We start from the raw sequence: 24,039 nt of genomic DNA, 5'->3' as shown, positions 1-24,039 counted from the left end.
GGCCCATATAGACCCATTCTAGATCCTTTGCATGCTGTTGTGGCCCAGTCCCAGAGGAACACAGGAGAGGGGGTTAGGTAAAGATCAGTGGCATCATCATTAACACACACACACACGTTAATACAGTAGTCTCTCACGGCCTCCACATCTCTTTCAGAACACCTCTCCATTGTAATGAGTGAAGTTGTTCAGTGTTTCTGTTATGTCCGTGGACAGGTAGAAACCACAGCAGAGGATTCATTGATTTAACATTGGTAAATGTCAGCTGCTCCTCTTGCCTATTGGCACCTCATTTCATCTGTAAGAACCTAGCCAATAACAGTGGATCAGTGTGAAGGGGATTGGATGATTGGACGATATGGCGGTTGGATGAACACAGACTGAGATCGATATGTTGAATACCGGATATTAAATATCTCTGTACTGAATAATTCAATACTATAGATATATTTTATTGATATATCTCCTCTCTCTTTCTCTCTCCTTCTCTCTCTCGCCCCCCCCCCCCCCCCCTCTATCTCCTCTTAGCCAGGAAGGAACCGACAGCACCAAGGTTATTTAGTTTACTATTGTCAGCTGTTCTAACCTGGCCTGGACACACACTCTCTCTCTTCCCCTCTCTCTCCCCCTCTCACTCACTCCCTCTCTCTATCTCCTCTCTCACTATCTCCTCTCTCTCTCTTTCTCTCCCCCTCTCACTATCTCCTCTCTCTCTCTCTCTCCCCTCTCACTCCCTCTCTCTATCTCCATCTCCTCTCTCACTCCCTCTCTCTATCTCCATCTCCTCTCTCTCTCCCCTCTCTCTCTCCCCCTCTCTCTCCCTCTCTCTATCTCCATCTCCTCTCTCTCTCCCCCTCTCACTCCCTCTCTCTCTCCCCCTCTCCTCCCTCTCTCTATCTCCTCTCTCTCTCCCCCTCTCACTCCCTCTCTCTATCTCCCCCTCTCACTCCCTCTCTCTATCGCCATCTCCTCTGTCTCTTCCTTCTCCTCTAACGGTGGTGTCTCTCTCTCTCCTCTTCCTCCTCCTCTAACGGTGGTGTCTCTCTCTCCTCTCCAGACTCCAGATGTTAGAGGCTATCTGTAAACACTGGGAAGGTCCTATCAGCCTGGCCCTGTATCTCTCTGACGCTGAGGCTCAACAGTTCCTGCGCTACACCCAGGGGTCAGAGGTCCTGATGTCCAGGGGGAACGTGGGCTACCACATCGTCTACAAGGAGGGTCAGTTCTATCCGGTCAACCTGCTCAGGAACGTGGCCGTGCGGCAGGTCAACACGCCCTACATGTTCCTGTCAGATATCGACTTCCTGCCCATGTACGGCCTCTACGAGTACCTCAGGTGAGGGAGTACGAGTACCTCAGGTGAGGGATAGAGATACTGTAATGTACGGCCTCTACGAGTACCTCAGGTGAGGGATAGAGATACTGTAATGTACTGCCTCTACGAGTACCTCAGGTGAGGGAGAACGAGTACCTCAGGTGAGGGAGAACGAGTACCTCAGGTGAGGGAGAACGAGTACCTCAGGTGAGGGAGTACGAGTACCTCAGGTGAGGGATAGAGATACTGTAATGTACTGCCTCTACGAGTACCTCAGGTGAGGGAGAACGAGTACCTCAGGTGAGGGAGTACGAGTACCTCAGGTGAGGGAGACCGTCACAGACGTAGAAGAGACTGTAATGTACGGCCTCTACGAGTACCTCAGGTGAGAACGACTCAGCTGTAGAGATACTGGAGATACTGTAATGTATAATGTCCTCTACGAGTACCTCAGGTGAGGGAGAACGACTCAGCCGTAGAGATACTGTAATGTACGGCCTCTACGACTACCTCAGGCGAGGGAGAACGACTCAGCCCGTAGATATACTGTAATGTACGGCCTCTAAGAGTACCTCAGGTGAGGGAGAACGACTCAGCTGTAGAGATACTGTAATGTACGGCCTCTACGAGTACCTCAGGTGAGGGAGAACGTCACAGCTGTAGAGATACTGGAGATACTGTAATGTACGGCCTCTACGAGTACCTCAGGTGAGGGAGAACGACTCAGCTGTAGAGATACTGTAATGTACGGCCTCTAAGAGTACCTCAGGTGAGGGAGAACGACTCAGCTGTAGAGATACTGTAATGTATAATGTCCTCTATGAGAACCTCAGGTGAGGGAGAACGACTCAGCTGTAGAGATACTGTAATGTACGGACTCTACGAGTACCTCAGGTGAGGGAGAACGACTCAGCTGTAGAGATACTGTAATGTACGGCCTCTACGAGTACCTCAGGTGAGGGAGAACGACTCAGCTGTAGAGATACTGTAATGTATAATGTCCTCTATGAGAACCTCAGGTGAGGGAGAACGACTCAGCTGTAGAGATACTGTAATGTGCGGCCTCTACGAGTACCTCAGGTGAGGGAGAACGACTCAGCTGTAGAGATACTGTAATGTACGGACTCTACGAGTACCTCAGGTGAGGGAGAACGACTCAGCTGTAGAGATACTGTAATGTATAATGTCCTCCATGAGAACCTCAGGTGAGGGAGAACGACTCAGCTGTAGAGATACTGTAATGTGCGGCCTCTACGAGTACCTCAGGTGAGGGAGAACGAGTACCTCAGGTGAGGGAGAACGACTCAGCCGTAGAGGAGACTGTAATGTACGGCCTCTACGAGTACCTCAGGTGAGGGAGAACGACTCAGCTGTAGAGATACTGTAATGTACGGACTCTACGAGTACCTCAGGTGAGGGAGAACGACTCAGCTGTAGAGATACTGTAATGTGCGGCCTCTACGAGTACCTCAGGTGAGGGAGAACGACTCAGCTGTAGAGATACTGTAATGTATAATGTCCTCTACGAGTACCTCAGGTGAGGGAGAACGACTCAGCCGTAGAGATACTGTAATGTGCGGCCTCTACGAGTACCTCAGGTGAGGGAGAACGACTCAGCCGTAGAGATACTGTAATGTACGGCCTCTACGAGTACCTCAGGTGAGGGAGAACGACTCAGCTGTAGAGATACTGTAATGTACGGCCTCTACGAGTACCTCAGGTGAGGGAGAACGACTCAGCCGTAGAGATCACATTGCTGGGGAAACTTCTAGATCTCAGAGGGGTGTGAGGAGAGTGACTTTCTAACCCTGAGCTACAGTATTGTATTTGGCTTTGTTACCTGTCTGTCTGTCTGTCTGTCTGTCTGTCTGTCTGTCTGTCTGTCTGTCTGTCTGTCTGTCTGTCTGTCTGTCTGTCTGTCTGTCTGTCTGTCTGTCTGTCTGTCTGTCTGTCTGTCTGTCTGTCTGTCTGTCTGTCTGTCTGTCTGTCTGTCTGTCTGTCTGTCTGTCTGTCTGTCTGTCTGTCTGTCTGTCTGTCTGTCTGTCTGTCTGTCTGTCTGTCTGTCTGTCTGTCTGTCTGTCTGTCTGTCTGTCTGTCTGTCTGTCTGTCTGTCTGTCTGTCTGTCTGTCTGTCTGTCTGTCTGTCTGTCTGTCTGTCTGTCTGTCTGTCTGTCTGTCTGTCTGTCTGTCTGTCTGTCTGTCTGTCTGTCTGTCTGTCTGTCTGTCTGTCTGTCTGTCTGTCTGTCTGTCTGTCTGTCTGTCTGTCTGTCTGTCTGTCTGTCTGTCTGTCTGTCTGTCTGTCTGTCTGTCTGTCTGTCTGTCTGTCTGTCTGTCTGTCTGTCTGTCTGTCTGTCTGTCTGTCTGTCTGTCTGTCTGTCTGTCTGTCTGTCTGTCTGTCTGTCTGTCTGTCTGTCTGTCTGTCTGTCTGTCTGTCTGTCTGTCTGTCTGTCTGTCTGTCTGTCTGTCTGTCTGTCTGTCTGTCTGTCTGTCTGTCTGTCTGTCTGTCTGTCTGTCTGTCTGTCTGTCTGTCTGTCTGTCTGTCTGTCTGTCTGTCTGTCTGTCTGTCTGTCTGTCTGTCTGTCTGTCTGTCTGTCTGTCTGTCTGTCTGTCTGTCTGTCTGTCTGTCTGTCTGTCTGTCTGTCATGTTATACTGTAGTAACGTCAGGATCGTTAAGTCCCCGTAATGTTAGAATGACTCCATCTCTGTCCCCTGTAACAAGTCTGTAGTTCAGCTGGACATGGCTAACAACATGAAAGCTCTGTGACGTCCCTGTAACGTCCCTGTAACAAGTCTGTAGTTCAGCTGGACATGGCTAACAATAAGAAAGCTCTGTGACGTCTCTGTAACGTCCCTGTAACGTCTCTGTAACGTCCCTGCAGGAAGTCAGTGGTACAGCTGGACATGGCTAACAGCAAGAAAGCGTTGGTGGTGCCGGCCTTCGAGACGCTCCGTTACCGCCTGTCTTACCCCAAGTCCAAGGCCGAGCTGCTGTCCCAACTGGACATGGGGACTCTATTCACCTTCAGGTAAAAACACATGAAGCTGCTGTCCCAACTGGACACGGGGACTCTATTCACCTTCAGGTAAAAACACATGTAGCTGCTGTCCCAACTGGACACGGGGACTCTATTCACCTTCAGGTAAAAACACATGTAGCTGCTGTCCCAACTGGACACGGGGACTCTATTCACCTTCAGGTAAAAACACATGTAGCTGCTGTCCCAACTGGACACGGAGACTCTATTCACCTTCAGGTAAAAACACATGTAGCTGCTGTCCCAACTGGACATGGGGACTCTATTCACCTTCAGGTAAAAACATATGTAGCTGCTGTCCCAACTGGACACGGGGACTCTAACACATGTAGCTGCTGTCCCAACTGGACATGGGGACTCTATTCACCTTCAGGTAAAAACACATGTAGCTGCTGTCCCAACTGGACATGGGGACTCAATTCACCTTCAGGTAAAAACACATGTAGCTGCTGTCCCAACTGGACACGGGGACTCTATTCACCTTCAGGTAAAAACACATGTAGCTGCTGTCCCAACTGGACATGGGGACTCTATTCACCTTCAGGTAAAAACACATGTAGCTGCTGTCCCAACTGGACATGGGGACTCTATTCACCTTCAGGTAAAAACACATGTAGCTGCTGTCCCAACTGGACACTGGGCCAGTGTTCTGAACTTAAAGGGATGGCCCGCTGGGCCAGTGTTCTGAACTTAAAGGGATGGCCCACTGGGCCAGTGTTCTGAACTTAAAGGGATGGCCCACTGGGCCAGTGTTCTGAACTTAAAGGGATGGGACACTGGGCCAGTGTTCTGAACTTAAAGGGATGGCCCACTGGGCCAGTGTTCTGAACTTAAAGGGATGGCCCACTGGGCCAGTGTTCTGAACTTAAAGGGATGGGACACTGGGCCAGTGTTCTGAACTTAAAGGGATGGGACGCTGGGCCAGCGTTCTGAACTTAAAGGGATGGCCCACTGGGCCAGCGTTCTGAACTTAAAGGGATGGGACGCTGGGCCAGCGTTCTGAACTTAAAGGGATGGGACGCTGGGCCAGTGTTCTGAACTTAAAGGGATGGGACGCTGGGCCAGCGTTCTGAACTTAAAGGGATGGGACGCTGGGCCAGCGTTCTGAACTTAAAGGGATGGGACGCTGGGCCAGCGTTCTGAACTTAAAGGGATGGGACGCTGGGCCAGCGTTCTGAACTTAAAGGGATGGCCCACTGGGCCAGCGTTCTGAACTTAAAGGGATGGCCCACTGGGCCAGTGTTCTGAACTTAAAGGGATGGGACGCTGGGCCAGCGTTCTGAACTTAAAGGGATGGCCCGCTGGGCCAGTGTTCTGAACTTAAAGGGATGGGACGCTGGGCCAGTGTTCTGAACTCTACCAATTCGCCTGCCAACGACTGAAACGATCATTTAAGGTACAACATCAATCTTACTCGGGCTCTAAGGGATAAAGGGATGCCTAGTTAAATAAATAAAGACTGCCTCCTGGTGTCTAAATACAAGCAGCAGTGTAGGTGTTTGTCTTTCAACACAGAGATCGTTTTTGATCATTAACATGACAGATTGAGCCACAGAGCCCAGATAGTTGGGTTCAATCACACCTCAGCTAGAAGACTCCCAGATAGTTGGGTTCAATCACTCCTCAGCTACCTACACTCTAACCACTAGGTTACCTGCCACCTCTACACTCTAACCACTAGGCTACCCTGCCACCTCTACACTCTAACCACCAGGCTACCCTGCCACCTCTACACTCTAACCACTAGGTTACCTGCCACCTCTACACTCTAACCACTAGGCTACCCTGCCACCTCTACACTCTAACCACTAGGCTACCCTGCCGCCTCTACACTCTAACCACTAGGCTACCCTGCCGCCTCTACACTCTAACCACTAGGCTACCCTGCCGCCTCTACACTCTAACCACTAGGCTACCCTGCCGCCCCACAATCCCTCCTCTCCCTCCTTGGCTATGAAGTATTGAATGTTGAATCCTACTTCCTGTTCTCCCTGCTTAGATACCATGTCTGGACGAAGGGTCATGCTCCCACTAACTTTGCTAAGTGGAGGACTGCCACCACGCCGTACAGAGTCCAGTGGGAAGCGGACTTTGAACCCTACGTGATGGTGAGACGGGACAGTCCAGAGTACGACAGACGCTTCGTTGGCTTTGGGTGGAATAAAGTGGCTCATATTATGGAGCTGGATGCACAGGTACTGGACACACCTTTACCCATCACTCTGTCACTCACAGGTACTGGATACACCTTTAGCCATCACTCTGTCACTCACAGGTACTGGATACACCTTTACCCATCACTCTGTCACTCACAGGTACTGGATACACCTTTACCCATCACTCTGTCACTCACAGGTACTGGACACACCTTTACCCATCACTCTGTCACTCACAGGTACTGGATACACCTTTAACCATCACTCTGTCACTCACAGGTACTGGATACACCTTTACCCATCACTTTGTCACTCACAGGTACTGGATACACCTTTACCCATCACTCTGTCACTCACAGGTACTGGATACACCTTTACCCATCACTCTGTCACTCACAGGTACTGGACACACCTTTACCCATCACTCTGTCACTCACAGGTACTGGATACACCTTTACCCATCACTCTGTCACTCACAGGTACTGGATACACCTTTACCCATCACTCTGTCACTCACAGGTACTGGACACACCTTTACCCATCACTCTGTCACTCACAGGTACTGGATACACCTTTAACCATCACTCTGTCACTCACAGGTACTGGATACACCTTTACCCATCACTTTGTCACTCACAGGTACTGGATACACCTTTACCCATCACTCTGTCACTCACAGGTACTGGATACACCTTTACCCATCACTCTGTCACTCACAGGTACTGGACACGCCTTTAGCCATCACTCTGTCACTCACAGGTACTGGATACATCTCTTTACCGTCACTCTGTCACTCACAGGTACTGGACACACCTTTACCATCACTCTGTCACTCACAGGTACTGGATACACCTTTACCCATCACTCTGTCACTCACAGGTACTGGACACGCCTTTAGCCATCACTCTGTCACTCACAGGTACTGGACACACCTTTACCCATCACTCTGTCACTCACAGGTACTGGATACACCTTTACCCATCACTCTGTCACTCACAGGTACTGGATACACCTTTACCCATCACTCTGTCACTCACAGGTACTGGCCACACCTCTACCCATCACTCTGTCACTCACAGGTACTGGCCACACCTTTAACCATCACTCTGTCACTCACAGGTACTGGATACACCTTTAGCCATCACTCTGTCACTCACAGGTACTGGACACACCTTTACCCATCACTCTGTCACTCACAGGTACTGGATACACCTTTACCCATCACTCTGTCACTCACAGGTACTGGACACGCCTTTAGCCATCACTCTGTCACTCACAGGTACTGGACACACCTTTACCCATCACTCTGTCACTCACAGGTACTGGACACACCTTTACCCATCACTCTGTCACTCACAGGTACTGGATACACCTTTACCCATCACTCTGTCACTCACAGGTACTGGACACACCTTTACCCATCACTTTGTCACTCACAGGTACTGGACACACCTTTAGCCATCACTCAGTCACTCACAGGTACTGATCACTCTGTCACTCACAGGTACTGGACACACCTTTACCCATCACTCTGTCACTCACAGGTACTGGATACACCTTTACCCATCACTCTGTCACTCACAGGTACTGGACACACCTTCACCCATCACTCTGTCACTCACAGGTACTGGACACACCTTTACCATCACTCTGTCACTCACAGGTACTGGACACACCTTTACCATCACTCTGTCACTCACAGGTACTGGACACACCTTTACCATCACTCTGTCACACACAGGTACTGGACACACCTCTTTACCATCACTCTGTCACTCACAGGTACTGGACACACCTCTTTACCATCACTCTGTCACTCACAGGTACTGGACACACCTCTTTACCATCACTCTGTCTCAGTATGAGTTAGTCCTTAGTGTTTCTAACTCTGTCCTCTCTTCCAGCAGTATGAGTTAGTGATGCTGTCTTAGCGATTCTAACTCTGTCCTCTCTTCCAGGAGTATGAGTTAGTGATGCTGTCTTAGTGTTTCTAACTCTGTCCTCTCTTCCAGCAGTATGAGTTAGTGATGCTGTCTTAGTGTTTCTAACTCTGTCCTCTCTTCCAGCAGTATGAGTTAGTGATTCTAACTCTGTCCTCTCTTCCAGGAGTATGAGTTAGTGATGCTGTCTCAGTGATTCTAACTCTGTCCTCTCTTCCAGCAGTATGAGTTTGTGGTTCTGTCTCAGTGATTCTAACTCTGTCCTCTGTCCTCTCTTCCAGGAGTATGAGTTAGTGGTTCTGTCTCAGTGTTTCTGTCCTCTCTTCCAGGAGTATGAGTTAGTGATGCTGTCTCAGTGATTCTAACTCTGTCCTCTCTTCCAGCAGTATGAGTTAGTGATGCTGTCTCAGTGATTCTAACTCTGTCCTCTCTTCCAGCAGTATGAGTTTGTGGTTCTGTCTCAGTGATTCTAACTCTGTCCTCTGTCCTCTCTTCCAGGAGTATGAGTTAGTGGTTCTGTCTCAGTGTTTCTGTCCTCTCTTCCAGCAGTATGAGTTAGTGATGCTGTCTCAGTGATTCTAACTCTGTCCTCTCTTCCAGGAGTATGAGTTAGTGATGCTGTCTTAGTGTTTCTGTCCTCTGTCCTCTCTACCAGCAGTATGAGTTAGTGATGCTGTCTTAGTGTTTCTAACTCTGTCCTCTCTACCAGGAGTATGAGTTTGTGGTTCTGCCCTCTGTCCTCTCTACCAGGAGTATGAGTTAGTGATGCTGTCTCAGTGATTCTAACTCTGTCCTCTCTTCCAGCAGTATGAGTTTGTGGTTCTGTCTCAGTGATTCTAACTCGGTCCTCTCTTCCAGGAGTATGAGTTAGTGATGCTGTCTCAGTGATTCTAACTCTGTCCTCTCTACCAGGAGTATGAGTTAGTGGTTCTGTCTCAGTGTTTCTAACTCTGTCCTCTCTACCAGGAGTATGAGTTAGTGATGCTGTCTTAGTGTTTCTGTCCTCTCTTCCAGCAGTATGAGTTAGTGATGCTGTCTCAGTGATTCTAACTCTGTCCTCTCTTCCAGGAGTATGAGTTAGTGATGCTGTCTTAGTGTTTCTGTCCTCTGTCCTCTCTACCAGCAGTATGAGTTAGTGATGCTGTCTTAGTGTTTCTAACTCTGTCCTCTCTTCCAGGAGTATGAGTTAGTGATGCTGTCTCAGTGTTTCTAACTCTGTCCTCTCTACCAGGAGTATGAGTTAGTGGTTCTGTCTCAGTGTTTCTAACTCTGTCCTCTCTTCCAGGAGTATGAGTTAGTGATGCTGTCTCAGTGTTTCTAACTCTGTCCTCTCTTCCAGGAGTATGAGTTAGTGATGCTGTCTCAGTGTTTCTAACTCTGTCCTCTCTTCCAGGAGTATGAGTTAGTGATGCTGTCTTAGTGTTTCTAACTCTGTCCTCTGTCCTCTCTTCCAGCAGTATGAGTTAGTGATGCTGTCTTAGTGTTTCTAACTCTGTCCTCTCTTCCAGCTGTATGAGTTAGTGATGCTGTCTCAGTGATTCTAACTCTGTCCTCTCTTCCAGGAGTATGAGTTAGTGGTTCTGTCTCAGTGTTTCTGTCCTCTGTCCTCTCTTCCAGGAGTATGAGTTAGTGATGCTGTCTCAGTGATTCTAACTCTGTCCTCTCTTCCAGCAGTATGAGTTTGTGGTTCTGTCTCAGTGATTCTAACTCGGTCCTCTCTTCCAGGAGTATGAGTTAGTGATGCTGTCTCAGTGATTCTAACTCTGTCCTCTCTACCAGGAGTATGAGTTAGTGGTTCTGTCTCAGTGTTTCTAACTCTGTCCTCTCTACCAGGAGTATGAGTTAGTGATGCTGTCTTAGTGTTTCTGTCCTCTCTTCCAGCAGTATGAGTTAGTGATGCTGTCTCAGTGATTCTAACTCTGTCTCTCTTCCAGGAGTATGAGTTAGTGATGCTGTCTTAGTGTTTCTGTCCTCTGTCCTCTCTACCAGCAGTATGAGTTAGTGATGCTGTCTTAGTGTTTCTAACTCTGTCCTCTCTTCCAGGAGTATGAGTTAGTGATGCTGTCTCAGTGTTTCTAACTCTGTCCTCTCTACCAGGAGTATGAGTTTGTGGTTCTGCCCTCTGTCCTCTCTACCAGGAGTATGAGTTAGTGATGCTGTCTCAGTGATTCTAACTCTTTCCTCTCTACCAGGAGTATGAGTTAGTGATGCTGTCTCAGTGATTCTAACTCTGTCCTCTCTTCCAGGAGTATGAGTTAGTGGTTCTGTCTCAGTGATTCTAACTCTGTCCTCTCTTCCAGCAGTATGAGTTAGTGGTGCTGTCTCAGTGATTCTAACTCTGTCCTCTCTTCCAGGAGTATGAGTTAGTGGTTCTGTCTCAGTGATTCTAACTCTGTCCTCTCTTCCAGCAGTATGAGTTAGTGGTGCTGTCTCAGTGATTCTAACTCTGTCCTCTCTTCCAGGAGTATGAGTTAGTGGTTCTGTCTCAGTGATTCTAACTCTGTCCTCTCTTCCAGGAGTATGAGTTAGTGATGCTGTCTCAGTGATTCTATCTCTGTCCTCTCTTCCAGCAGTATGAGTTTGTGGTTCTGTCTCAGTGATTCTAACTCTGTCCTCTCTTCCAGGAGTATGAGTTAGTGATGCTGTCTCAGTGATTCTAACTCTGTCCTCTCTACCAGGAGTATGAGTTAGTGGTTCTGTCTCAGTGTTTCTAACTCTGTCCTCTCTACCAGGAGTATGAGTTAGTGGTTCTGTCTCAGTGTTTCTAACTCTGTCCTCTCTTCCAGGAGTATGAGTTAGTGATGCTGTCTCAGTGTTTCTAACTCTGTCCTCTCTTCCAGGAGTATGAGTTAGTGATGCTGTCTCAGTGTTTCTAACTCTGTCCTCTCTTCCAGGAGTATGAGTTAGTGATGCTGTCTTAGTGTTTCTAACTCTGTCCTCTGTCCTCTCTACCAGCAGTATGAGTTAGTGATGCTGTCTTAGCGATTCTAACTCTGTCCTCTCTTCCAGCAGTATGAGTTAGTGATGCTGTCTTAGTGTTTCTAACTCTGTCCTCTCTTCCAGCTGTATGAGTTAGTGATGCTGTCTCAGTGATTCTAACTCTGTCCTCTCTTCCAGGAGTATGAGTTAGTGGTTCTGTCTCAGTGTTTCTGTCCTCTGTCCTCTCTTCCAGGAGTATGAGTTAGTGATGCTGTCTCAGTGATTCTAACTCTGTCCTCTCTTCCAGCAGTATGAGTTTGTGGTTCTGTCTCAGTGATTCTAACTCTGTCCTCTGTCCTCTCTTCCAGCAGTATGAGTTTGTGGTTCTGTCTCAGTGATTCTAACTCGGTCCTCTCTTCCAGGAGTATGAGTTAGTGATGCTGTCTCAGTGATTCTAACTCTGTCCTCTCTACCAGGAGTATGAGTTAGTGGTTCTGTCTCAGTGTTTCTAACTCTGTCCTCTCTACCAGGAGTATGAGTTAGTGATGCTGTCTTAGTGTTTCTGTCCTCTCTTCCAGCAGTATGAGTTAGTGATGCTGTCTCAGTGATTCTAACTCTGTCCTCTCTTCCAGGAGTATGAGTTAGTGATGCTGTCTTAGTGTTTCCGTCCTCTGTCCTCTCTACCAGCAGTATGAGTTAGTGATGCTGTCTCAGTGATTCTAACTCTTTCCTCTCTACCAGGAGTATGAGTTAGTGATGCTGTCTCAGTGATTCTAACTCTGTCCTCTCTTCCAGGAGTATGAGTTAGTGGTTCTGTCTCAGTGATTCTAACTCTGTCCTCTCTTCCAGCAGTATGAGTTAGTGGTGCTGTCTCAGTGATTCTAACTCTGTCCTCTCTTCCAGGAGTATGAGTTAGTGGTTCTGTCTCAGTGATTCTAACTCTGTCCTCTCTTCCAGGAGTATGAGTTAGTGATGCTGTCTTAGTGTTTCTGTCCTCTGTCCTCTCTACCAGCAGTATGAGTTAGTGATGCTGTCTTAGTGTTTCTAACTCTGTCCTCTCTACCAGGAGTATGAGTTTGTGGTTCTGCCCTCTGTCCTCTCTACCAGGAGTATGAGTTAGTGATGCTGTCTCAGTGATTCTAACTCTGTCCTCTCTTCCAGCAGTATGAGTTTGTGGTTCTGTCTCAGTGATTCTAACTCGGTCCTCTCTTCCAGGAGTATGAGTTAGTGATGCTGTCTCAGTGATTCTAACTCTGTCCTCTCTACCAGGAGTATGAGTTAGTGGTTCTGTCTCAGTGTTTCTAACTCTGTCCTCTCTACCAGGAGTATGAGTTAGTGATGCTGTCTTAGTGTTTCTGTCCTCTCTTCCAGCAGTATGAGTTAGTGATGCTGTCTCAGTGATTCTAACTCTGTCCTCTCTTCCAGGAGTATGAGTTAGTGATGCTGTCTTAGTGTTTCTGTCCTCTGTCCTCTCTACCAGCAGTATGAGTTAGTGATGCTGTCTTAGTGTTTCTAACTCTGTCCTCTCTTCCAGGAGTATGAGTTAGTGATGCTGTCTCAGTGTTTCTAACTCTGTCCTCTCTACCAGGAGTATGAGTTTGTGGTTCTGCCCTCTTTCCTCTCTACCAGGAGTATGAGTTAGTGATGCTGTCTCAGTGATTCTAACTCTGTCCTCTCTTCCAGGAGTATGAGTTAGTGGTTCTGTCTCAGTGATTCTAACTCTGTCCTCTCTTCCAGGAGTATGAGTTAGTGATGCTGTCTCAGTGATTCTAACTCTGTCCTCTCTACCAGGAGTATGAGTTAGTGGTTCTGTCTCAGTGTTTCTAACTCTGTCCTCTCTACCAGGAGTATGAGTTAGTGGTTCTGTCTCAGTGTTTCTAACTCTGTCCTCTCTTCCAGGAGTATGAGTTAGTGATGCTGTCTCAGTGTTTCTAACTCTGTCCTCTCTTCCAGGAGTATGAGTTAGTGATGCTGTCTCAGTGTTTCTAACTCTGTCCTCTCTTCCAGGAGTATGAGTTAGTGATGCTGTCTTAGTGTTTCTAACTCTGTCCTCTGTCCTCTCTTCCAGCAGTATGAGTTAGTGATGCTGTCTTAGTGTTTCTAACTCTGTCCTCTCTTCCAGCTGTATGAGTTAGTGATGCTGTCTCAGTGATTCTAACTCTGTCCTCTCTTCCAGGAGTATGAGTTAGTGGTTCTGTCTCAGTGTTTCTGTCCTCTGTCCTCTCTTCCAGGAGTATGAGTTAGTGATGCTGTCTCAGTGATTCTAACTCTGTCCTCTCTTCCAGCAGTATGAGTTTGTGGTTCTGTCTCAGTGTTTCTGTCCTCTGTCCTCTCTTCCAGGAGTATGAGTTAGTGATGCTGTCTCAGTGATTCTAACTCTGTCCTCTCTTCCAGCAGTATGAGTTTGTGGTTCTGTCTCAGTGATTCTAACTCGGTCCTCTCTTCCAGGAGTATGAGTTAGTGATGCTGTCTCAGTGATTCTAACTCTGTCCTCTCTACCAGGAGTATGAGTTAGTGGTTCTGTCTCAGTGTTTCTAACTCTGTCCTCTCTACCAGGAGTATGAGTTAGTGATGCTGTCTTAGTGTTTCTGTCCTCTCTTCCAGCAGTATGAGTTAGTGATGCTGTCTCAGTGATTCTAACTCTGTCCTCTCTTCCAGGAGTATGAGTTAGTGATGCTGTCTTAGTGTTTCTGTCCTCTGTCCTCTCTACCAGCAGTATGAGTTAGTGATGCTGTCTTAGTGTTTCTAACTCTGTCCTCTCTTCCAGGAGTATGAGTTAGTGATGCTGTCTCAGTGTTTCTAACTCTGTCCTCTCTACCAGGAGTATGAGTTTGTGGTTCTGCCCTCTGTCCTCTCTACCAGGAGTATGAGTTAGTGATGCTGTCTCAGTGATTCTAACTCTTTCCTCTCTACCAGGAGTATGAGTTAGTGATGCTGTCTCAGTGATTCTAACTCTGTCCTCTCTTCCAGGAGTATGAGTTAGTGGTTCTGTCTCAGTGATTCTAACTCTGTCCTCTCTTCCAGCAGTATGAGTTAGTGGTGCTGTCTCAGTGATTCTAACTCTGTCCTCTCTTCCAGGAGTATGAGTTAGTGGTTCTGTCTCAGTGATTCTAACTCTGTCCTCTCTTCCAGCAGTATGAGTTAGTGGTGCTGTCTCAGTGATTCTAACTCTGTCCTCTCTTCCAGGAGTATGAGTTAGTGGTTCTGTCTCAGTGATTCTAACTCTGTCCTCTCTTCCAGGAGTATGAGTTAGTGATGCTGTCTCAGTGATTCTATCTCTGTCCTCTCTTCCAGCAGTATGAGTTTGTGGTTCTGTCTCAGTGATTCTAACTCTGTCCTCTCTTCCAGGAGTATGAGTTAGTGATGCTGTCTCAGTGATTCTAACTCTGTCCTCTCTACCAGGAGTATGAGTTAGTGGTTCTGTCTCAGTGTTTCTAACTCTGTCCTCTCTACCAGGAGTATGAGTTAGTGGTTCTGTCTCAGTGTTTCTAACTCTGTCCTCTCTTCCAGGAGTATGAGTTAGTGATGCTGTCTCAGTGTTTCTAACTCTGTCCTCTCTTCCAGGAGTATGAGTTAGTGATGCTGTCTCAGTGTTTCTAACTCTGTCCTCTCTTCCAGGAGTATGAGTTAGTGATGCTGTCTTAGTGTTTCTAACTCTGTCCTCTGTCCTCTCTACCAGCAGTATGAGTTAGTGATGCTGTCTTAGCGATTCTAACTCTGTCCTCTCTTCCAGCAGTATGAGTTAGTGATGCTGTCTTAGTGTTTCTAACTCTGTCCTCTCTTCCAGCTGTATGAGTTAGTGATGCTGTCTCAGTGATTCTAACTCTGTCCTCTCTTCCAGGAGTATGAGTTAGTGGTTCTGTCTCAGTGTTTCTGTCCTCTGTCCTCTCTTCCAGGAGTATGAGTTAGTGATGCTGTCTCAGTGATTCTAACTCTGTCCTCTCTTCCAGCAGTATGAGTTTGTGGTTCTGTCTCAGTGATTCTAACTCTGTCCTCTCTTCCAGCAGTATGAGTTTGTGGTTCTGTCTCAGTGATTCTAACTCGGTCCTCTCTTCCAGGAGTATGAGTTAGTGATGCTGTCTCAGTGATTCTAACTCTGTCCTCTCTACCAGGAGTATGAGTTAGTGGTTCTGTCTCAGTGTTTCTAACTCTGTCCTCTCTACCAGGAGTATGAGTTAGTGATGCTGTCTTAGTGTTTCTGTCCTCTCTTCCAGCAGTATGAGTTAGTGATGCTGTCTCAGTGATTCTAACTCTGTCCTCTCTTCCAGGAGTATGAGTTAGTGATGCTGTCTTAGTGTTTCTGTCCTCTGTCCTCTCTACCAGCAGTATGAGTTAGTGATGCTGTCTCAGTGATTCTAACTCTTTCCTCTCTACCAGGAGTATGAGTTAGTGATGCTGTCTCAGTGATTCTAACTCTGTCCTCTCTTCCAGGAGTATGAGTTAGTGGTTCTGTCTCAGTGATTCTAACTCTGTCCTCTCTTCCAGCAGTATGAGTTAGTGGTGCTGTCTCAGTGATTCTAACTCTGTCCTCTCTTCCAGGAGTATGAGTTAGTGGTTCTGTCTCAGTGATTCTAACTCTGTCTCTCTTCCAGGAGTATGAGTTAGTGATGCTGTCTTAGTGTTTCTGTCCTCTGTCCTCTCTACCAGCAGTATGAGTTAGTGATGCTGTCTTAGTGTTTCTAACTCTGTCCTCTCTACCAGGAGTATGAGTTTGTGGTTCTGCCCTCTGTCCTCTCTACCAGGAGTATGAGTTAGTGATGCTGTCTCAGTGATTCTAACTCTGTCCTCTCTTCCAGCAGTATGAGTTTGTGGTTCTGTCTCAGTGATTCTAACTCGGTCCTCTCTTCCAGGAGTATGAGTTAGTGATGCTGTCTCAGTGATTCTAACTCTGTCCTCTCTACCAGGAGTATGAGTTAGTGGTTCTGTCTCAGTGTTTCTAACTCTGTCCTCTCTACCAGGAGTATGAGTTAGTGATGCTGTCTTAGTGTTTCTGTCCTCTCTTCCAGCAGTATGAGTTAGTGATGCTGTCTCAGTGATTCTAACTCTGTCCTCTCTTCCAGGAGTATGAGTTAGTGATGCTGTCTTAGTGTTTCTGTCCTCTGTCCTCTCTACCAGCAGTATGAGTTAGTGATGCTGTCTTAGTGTTTCTAACTCTGTCCTCTCTTCCAGGAGTATGAGTTAGTGATGCTGTCTCAGTGTTTCTAACTCTGTCCTCTCTACCAGGAGTATGAGTTTGTGGTTCTGCCCTCTGTCCTCTCTACCAGGAGTATGAGTTAGTGATGCTGTCTCAGTGATTCTAACTCTTTCCTCTCTACCAGGAGTATGAGTTAGTGATGCTGTCTCAGTGATTCTAACTCTGTCCTCTCTTCCAGGAGTATGAGTTAGTGGTTCTGTCTCAGTGATTCTAACTCTGTCCTCTCTTCCAGGAGTATGAGTTAGTGATGCTGTCTCAGTGATTCTAACTCTGTCCTCTCTACCAGGAGTATGAGTTAGTGGTTCTGTCTCAGTGTTTCTAACTCTGTCCTCTCTACCAGGAGTATGAGTTAGTGGTTCTGTCTCAGTGTTTCTAACTCTGTCCTCTCTTCCAGGAGTATGAGTTAGTGATGCTGTCTCAGTGTTTCTAACTCTGTCCTCTCTTCCAGGAGTATGAGTTAGTGATGCTGTCTCAGTGTTTCTAACTCTGTCCTCTCTTCCAGGAGTATGAGTTAGTGATGCTGTCTTAGTGTTTCTAACTCTGTCCTCTGTCCTCTCTTCCAGCAGTATGAGTTAGTGATGCTGTCTTAGTGTTTCTAACTCTGTCCTCTCTTCCAGCTGTATGAGTTAGTGATGCTGTCTCAGTGATTCTAACTCTGTCCTCTCTTCCAGGAGTATGAGTTAGTGGTTCTGTCTCAGTGTTTCTGTCCTCTGTCCTCTCTTCCAGGAGTATGAGTTAGTGATGCTGTCTCAGTGATTCTAACTCTGTCCTCTCTTCCAGCAGTATGAGTTTGTGGTTCTGTCTCAGTGATTCTAACTCGGTCCTCTCTTCCAGGAGTATGAGTTAGTGATGCTGTCTCAGTGATTCTAACTCTGTCCTCTCTACCAGGAGTATGAGTTAGTGGTTCTGTCTCAGTGTTTCTAACTCTGTCCTCTCTACCAGGAGTATGAGTTAGTGATGCTGTCTTAGTGTTTCTGTCCTCTCTTCCAGCAGTATGAGTTAGTGATGCTGTCTCAGTGATTCTAACTCTGTCCTCTCTTCCAGGAGTATGAGTTAGTGATGCTGTCTTAGTGTTTCTGTCCTCTGTCCTCTCTACCAGCAGTATGAGTTAGTGATGCTGTCTTAGTGTTTCTAACTCTGTCCTCTCTTCCAGGAGTATGAGTTAGTGATGCTGTCTCAGTGTTTCTAACTCTGTCCTCTCTACCAGGAGTATGAGTTTGTGGTTCTGCCCTCTGTCCTCTCTACCAGGAGTATGAGTTAGTGATGCTGTCTCAGTGATTCTAACTCTTTCCTCTCTACCAGGAGTATGAGTTAGTGATGCTGTCTCAGTGATTCTAACTCTGTCCTCTCTTCCAGGAGTATGAGTTAGTGGTTCTGTCTCAGTGATTCTAACTCTGTCCTCTCTTCCAGCAGTATGAGTTAGTGGTGCTGTCTCAGTGATTCTAACTCTGTCCTCTCTTCCAGGAGTATGAGTTAGTGGTTCTGTCTCAGTGATTCTAACTCTGTCCTCTCTTCCAGCAGTATGAGTTAGTGGTGCTGTCTCAGTGATTCTAACTCTGTCCTCTCTTCCAGGAGTATGAGTTAGTGGTTCTGTCTCAGTGATTCTAACTCTGTCCTCTCTTCCAGGAGTATGAGTTAGTGATGCTGTCTCAGTGATTCTATCTCTGTCCTCTCTTCCAGCAGTATGAGTTTGTGGTTCTGTCTCAGTGATTCTAACTCTGTCCTCTCTTCCAGGAGTATGAGTTAGTGATGCTGTCTCAGTGATTCTAACTCTGTCCTCTCTACCAGGAGTATGAGTTAGTGGTTCTGTCTCAGTGTTTCTAACTCTGTCCTCTCTACCAGGAGTATGAGTTAGTGGTTCTGTCTCAGTGTTTCTAACTCTGTCCTCTCTTCCAGGAGTATGAGTTAGTGATGCTGTCTCAGTGTTTCTAACTCTGTCCTCTCTTCCAGGAGTATGAGTTAGTGATGCTGTCTCCAGTGTTTCTAACTCTGTCCTCTCTTCCAGGAGTATGAGTTAGTGATGCTGTCTTAGTGTTTCTAACTCTGTCCTCTGTCCTCTCTACCAGCAGTATGAGTTAGTGATGCTGTCTTAGCGATTCTAACTCTGTCCTCTCTTCCAGCAGTATGAGTTAGTGATGCTGTCTTAGTGTTTCTAACTCTGTCCTCTCTTCCAGCTGTATGAGTTAGTGATGCTGTCTCAGTGATTCTAACTCTGTCCTCTCTTCAGGAGTATGAGTTAGTGGTTCTGTCTCAGTGTTTCTGTCCTCTGTCCTCTCTTCCAGGAGTATGAGTTAGTGATGCTGTCTCAGTGATTCTAACTCTGTCCTCTCTTCCAGCAGTATGAGTTTGTGGTTCTGTCTCAGTGATTCTAACTCTGTCCTCTGTCCTCTCTTCCAGCAGTATGAGTTTGTGGTTCTGTCTCAGTGATTCTAACTCGGTCCTCTCTTCCAGGAGTATGAGTTAGTGATGCTGTCTCAGTGATTCTAACTCTGTCCTCTCTACCAGGAGTATGAGTTAGTGGTTCTGTCTCAGTGTTTCTAACTCTGTCCTCTCTACCAGGAGTATGAGTTAGTGATGCTGTCTTAGTGTTTCTGTCCTCTCTTCCAGCAGTATGAGTTAGTGATGCTGTCTCAGTGATTCTAACTCTGTCCTCTCTTCCAGGAGTATGAGTTAGTGATGCTGTCTTAGTGTTTCTGTCCTCTGTCCTCTCTACCAGCAGTATGAGTTAGTGATGCTGTCTCAGTGATTCTAACTCTTTCCTCTCTACCAGGAGTATGAGTTAGTGATGCTGTCTCAGTGATTCTAACTCTGTCCTCTCTTCCAGGAGTATGAGTTAGTGGTTCTGTCTCAGTGATTCTAACTCTGTCCTCTCTTCCAGCAGTATGAGTTAGTGGTGCTGTCTCAGTGATTCTAACTCTGTCCTCTCTTCCAGGAGTATGAGTTAGTGGTTCTGTCTCAGTGATTCTAACTCTGTCCTCTCTTCCAGGAGTATGAGTTAGTGGTTCTGTCTCAGTGATTCTAACTCTGTCCTCTCTTCCAGGAGTATGAGTTAGTGATTCTAACTCTGTCCTCTCTACCAGGAGTATGAGTTAGTGATGCTGTCTCAGTGATTCTAACTCTGTCCTCTCTTCCAGGAGTATGAGTTAGTGGTTCTGTCTCAGTGATTCTAACTCTGTCCTCTCTTCCAGGAGTATGAGTTAGTGATTCTAACTCTGTCCTCTCTACCAGGAGTATGAGTTAGTGATGCTGTCTCAGTGATTCTAACTCTGTCCTCTGTCCTCTCTTCCAGCAGTATGAGTTAGTGATGCTGTCTTAGTGTTTCTAACTCTGTCCTCTCTTCCAGGAGTATGAGTTAGTGATGCTGTCTTAGTGTTTCTAACTCTGTCCTCTCTTCCAGGAGTATGAGTTAGTGATGCTGTCTTAGTGTATCTAACTCTGTCCTCTCTACCAGCAGTATGAGTTAGTGATGCTGTCTTACTGTATCTAACTCTGTCCTCTCTTCCAGCAGTATGAGTTAGTGATGCTGTCTTAGTGTTTCTAACTCTGTCCTCTCTTCCAGGAGTATGAGTTAGTGATGCTGTCTTAGTGATTCTGTCCTCTCTACCAGCAGTATGAGTTAGTGATGCTGTCTTAGTGTTTCTAACTCTGTCCTCTCTTCCAGCAGTATGAGTTAGTGATGCTGTCTTAGTGTTTCTAACTCTGTCCTCTCTTCCAGCAGTATGAGTTAGTGATGCTGTCTCAGTGATTCTAACTCTGTCCTCTCTACCAGCAGTATGAGTTAGTGATGCTGTCTTACTGTATCTAACTCTGTCCTCTGTCCTCTCTTCCAGGAGTATGAGTTTGTGGTTCTGCCCAACGCCTATATGATCCACATGCCTCACGCTCCCAGTTTCGACATCACCAAGTTCCGGTCCAACAAGCAGTACCGCGTCTGTCTGAAGACCCTGAAAGAGGAGTTTCAACAGAACATGTCTAGACGGTACGGCTTCGCTGCCCTCAAATACATGACTGCAGAGAACAACAGCTAGCCAACACCGATGAGCCAGGACACTCTGACCCGTTATTGACTACACTACCCATAACCCTCTCCTCTAAGGCTGTCTAGGACTACACTTCTACCGAGGAGAGGGAAAGGGATTCTAAGGACAGTCGATGTAGGGGAGTCGGGAGTGGACAGAACGGTTACTAAAGACTCTTACTACGAACTCTGATCCGTTATTGACTACACTACCCATAACACCCTTCTCTAAGGCTGTCTAGGACTACACCTCTACGGAGGAGAGGGAAAGGGCGGTGGATTCTAAGGACAGTCGATGTAGGGGAGTCGGGGAGTGGACAGAACGGTTACTAAAGACTCTTACTACGAACTCTGACCTTTGTGCCAACCGATCATGAGGTTTTAAATTGTGAGCTCTGCTTCTTGTGAACTCTCACCTTTTAATTTGGGGTTATGACCTGGTTTAACCAACTAAAGGGTAACCGGGGGTAACCGTAAGGTCGTTGTGTCCCAAACATTGTTTTTTTTTTACCCCTTCCCGTGGACGGATGGAGCTTCTGTCCAGAAGTTGCAGACCTGGTTTCTATCTGGGAGAGGAAGCTGTTGCTGTGAATGTTGAGTCAATACAGGGCTGGTTTGGACTCATACAACTCTCTGTTCTTCTCTAACAATAGAACTGGGCATCACTATGGGAGGGAAGGAAGGAGGGAGGAAGGGAAGGAGGGAGGGAGGGAAGGAGGGAGGGAGGGAGGGAGAGCGGGGAGAGAGACTGACTGTAGCCCTGGACTTGGAAAGCAGACAAGACATTTGTTCTCTGGGCCATATCTAGAAGACCAGCTGCTCATTCACAGCTGCTGTTTGTTGTGCTAAATGTAATATGGTATGTGTGTGTCTGTCTTCCTGCCTCCCTCCCTCCCTGCCTCCCTCCCTCCCTGCCTCCCTCCTCCCTGCCTCCCTCCCTGTCTCCCTCCCTCCCTCCCTCCCTGCCTCCCTCCCTGTCTCCCTCCCTGTCTCCCTCCCTCCCTGCCTCCCTCCCTGTCTCCCTCCCTCCCTGCCTCCCTCCCTCCCTCTCTCCCTCCCTGCCTCCCTCCCTGCCTCCCTGTCTCCCTCCCTCCCTCCCTCCCTGCCTCCTCCCTCCCTCCCTCCCTGTCTCCCTCCCTGTCTCCCTGCCTCCCTCCCTGTCTCCCTGCCTCCTCCCTCCCTGTCTCCCTCCCTGTCTCCCTCCCTCCCTCCCTGCCTCCCTCCCTGTCTCCCTGCCTCCCTCCCTGTCTCCCTCCCTGTCTCCCTCCCTCCCTGCCTCCCTCCCTGTCTCCCTCCTTCCCTCCCTGTCTCCCTCCCTCCCTGTCTCCCTCCCTCCCTGTCTCCCTCCTTCCCTCCCTCCCTCCCTGTCTCCCTCCCTGCCTCCCTCCCTGTCTCCCTCCCTCCCTCCCTCCCTGTCTCCCTGCCTCCCTCCCTCCCTCCCTGTCTCCCTCCCTGTCTCCCTCCCTCCCTCCCTGTCTCCCTCCCTCCCTGCCTCCCTCCCTCCCTCCCTCCCTCCCTGTCTCCCTCCCTGCCTCCCTCCCTCCCTCCCTGTCTCCCTCCCTGCCTCCCTCCCTGTCTCCCTCCCTCCCTGCCTCCCTCCCCTGTCTCCCTCCCTGCCTCCCTCCCTGTCTCCCTCCCTCCCTGCCTCCCTCCCTCCCTGTCTCCCTCCCTGCCTCCCTCCCTGCCTCCCTCCCTGCCTCTCTCCCTCCCTCCCTCCCTGTCTCCCTCCCTCCCTCCCTCCCTGCCTCTCTCCCTCCCTCCCTCCCTCCCTGTCTCCCTCCCTGTCTCCCTCCCTCCCTGTCTCCCTCCCTCCCTGCCTCCCTCCCTGTCTCCCTCCCTCCCTGTCTCCCTCCCTGCCTCCCTCCCTGCCTCCCTCCCTGCCTCTCTCCCTGTCTCCCTCCCTCCCTGTCTCCCTCCCTGTCTCCCTCCCTCCCTCCCTGCCTCCAGGACAAATGCTTAGCGAGGACTGAGGAGAGTGAACAGAAAGCTTTGAAGCATTGTGTGCTTTACATTATGTCTGTACACTGCAAATCAGAACTTAAATTTTTTTCTCTCCATGTGCCGTAAAATAATAAAACAATTTAACTGACAGACAACGTATCCAAGATTCAGTCTCATAAAAATGATGTTTCTCAGGGATAAGAGACAAAAACATCAGAGCCTCAACAGAATCAGAAACGTCGGCGACTCTGGATGACTGACACATGGCTCCCTGTTCCCTACATAGTACACTACTATAGACCAGAACCTATGGAACCCTATTCCCTACATAGTACACTACTATAGACCAGAACCTATGGAACCCTATTCCCTACATAGTGCACTACTATAGACCAGAACCTATGGAACCCTATTCCCTACATAGTACACTACTATAGACCAGAGCCCTATTCCCTATATAGTGCACTACTTTAGACCAGAGCCCTATTCCCTATATAGTGCACTACTATAGACCAGAGCCCTATTCCCTATATAGTACACTACTATAGACCAGGGCCCTATTCCCTATATAGTACACTACTTTAGACCAGAGCCCTATTCCCTATATAGTGCACTACTATAGACCAGAGTCCTATTCCCTATATAGTACACTACTATAGACCAGAGCCCTATTCCCTATATAGTACACTACTATAAACCAGAGCCCTATTCACTATATAGTGCACTACTATAGACCACAGCCCTATTCACTATATAGTACACTACTATAGACCAGAGCCCTATTAGTGCACTACATAGGGAATAGTGTGCCATAGTGAGCTACTCCGTCTGCTAGGTTTAGTTCCAGTCTGATATGGATCAGAACCAGCCTTCCGGGTCAGATGACAGTACAGGGTTGATATGATCAGAACCAGCCTCCCGGGTCAGATGACAGTACATGGTTGATATGATCAGAACCAGCCTCCCGGGTCAGATGACAGTACAGGGTTGATATGATCAGAACCAGCCTCCCGGGTCAGATGACAGTACAGGGTTGATATGGATCAGAACCAGCCTCCCGGGTCAGATGACAGTACAGGGTTGATATGGATCAGAACCAGCCTCCCGGGTCAGATGACAGTACAGGGTTGATATGGATCAGAACCAGCCTCCCGGGTCAGATGACAGTACAGGGTTGATATGGATCAGAACCAGCCTCCCGGGTCAGATGACAGTACAGGGTTGAAATGGATCAGAACCAGCCTCCCGGGTCAGGTGACAGTACAGGGTTGATATGATCAGAACCAGCCTCCCGGGTCAGATGACAGTACAGGGTTGAAATGGATCAGAACCAGTCTCCCGGGTCAGATGACAGTATAGGGTTGATATGGATCAGAACCAGCCTCCCGGGTCAGATGACAGTACAGGGTTGATATGGATCAGAACCAGCCTCCCGGGTCAGGTGACAGTACAGGGTTGATATGGACCAGAACCAGCCTCCCGGGTCAGATGACAGTACAGGGATGATATGGATCAGAACCA

At 48.1% G+C, this 24,039-nt stretch overlaps 1 protein-coding gene across 1 annotated transcript in view; it reads left to right on the top strand.

Moving 5' to 3' along the window:
* LOC135572804 (xylosyl- and glucuronyltransferase LARGE1) overlaps positions 1-21,508 on the top strand; it is a 43,693-nt gene extending 22,185 nt beyond the window's left edge. The window contains exons 6-9 of the mRNA XM_065021222.1: positions 1,058-1,336; positions 4,195-4,341; positions 6,350-6,545; positions 20,390-21,508. Coding sequence (XP_064877294.1) covers positions 1,058-1,336; positions 4,195-4,341; positions 6,350-6,545; positions 20,390-20,587 — 820 coding nt within the window. The 3' untranslated portion in view covers positions 20,588-21,508. The remainder of the gene's footprint in view (positions 1-1,057; positions 1,337-4,194; positions 4,342-6,349; positions 6,546-20,389) is intronic.
* The last annotated feature ends 2,531 nt before the right edge of the window (positions 21,509-24,039 follow it).

The sequence above is a fragment of the Oncorhynchus nerka genome, linkage group LG8 (assembly GCF_034236695.1).
Source record: "Oncorhynchus nerka isolate Pitt River linkage group LG8, Oner_Uvic_2.0, whole genome shotgun sequence".
Taxonomy (NCBI): domain Eukaryota; kingdom Metazoa; phylum Chordata; class Actinopteri; order Salmoniformes; family Salmonidae; genus Oncorhynchus; species Oncorhynchus nerka.
The sequence above is the reverse complement of the archived record's forward strand: the minus strand, read 5'-3'. Positions and strand labels throughout refer to the sequence as shown.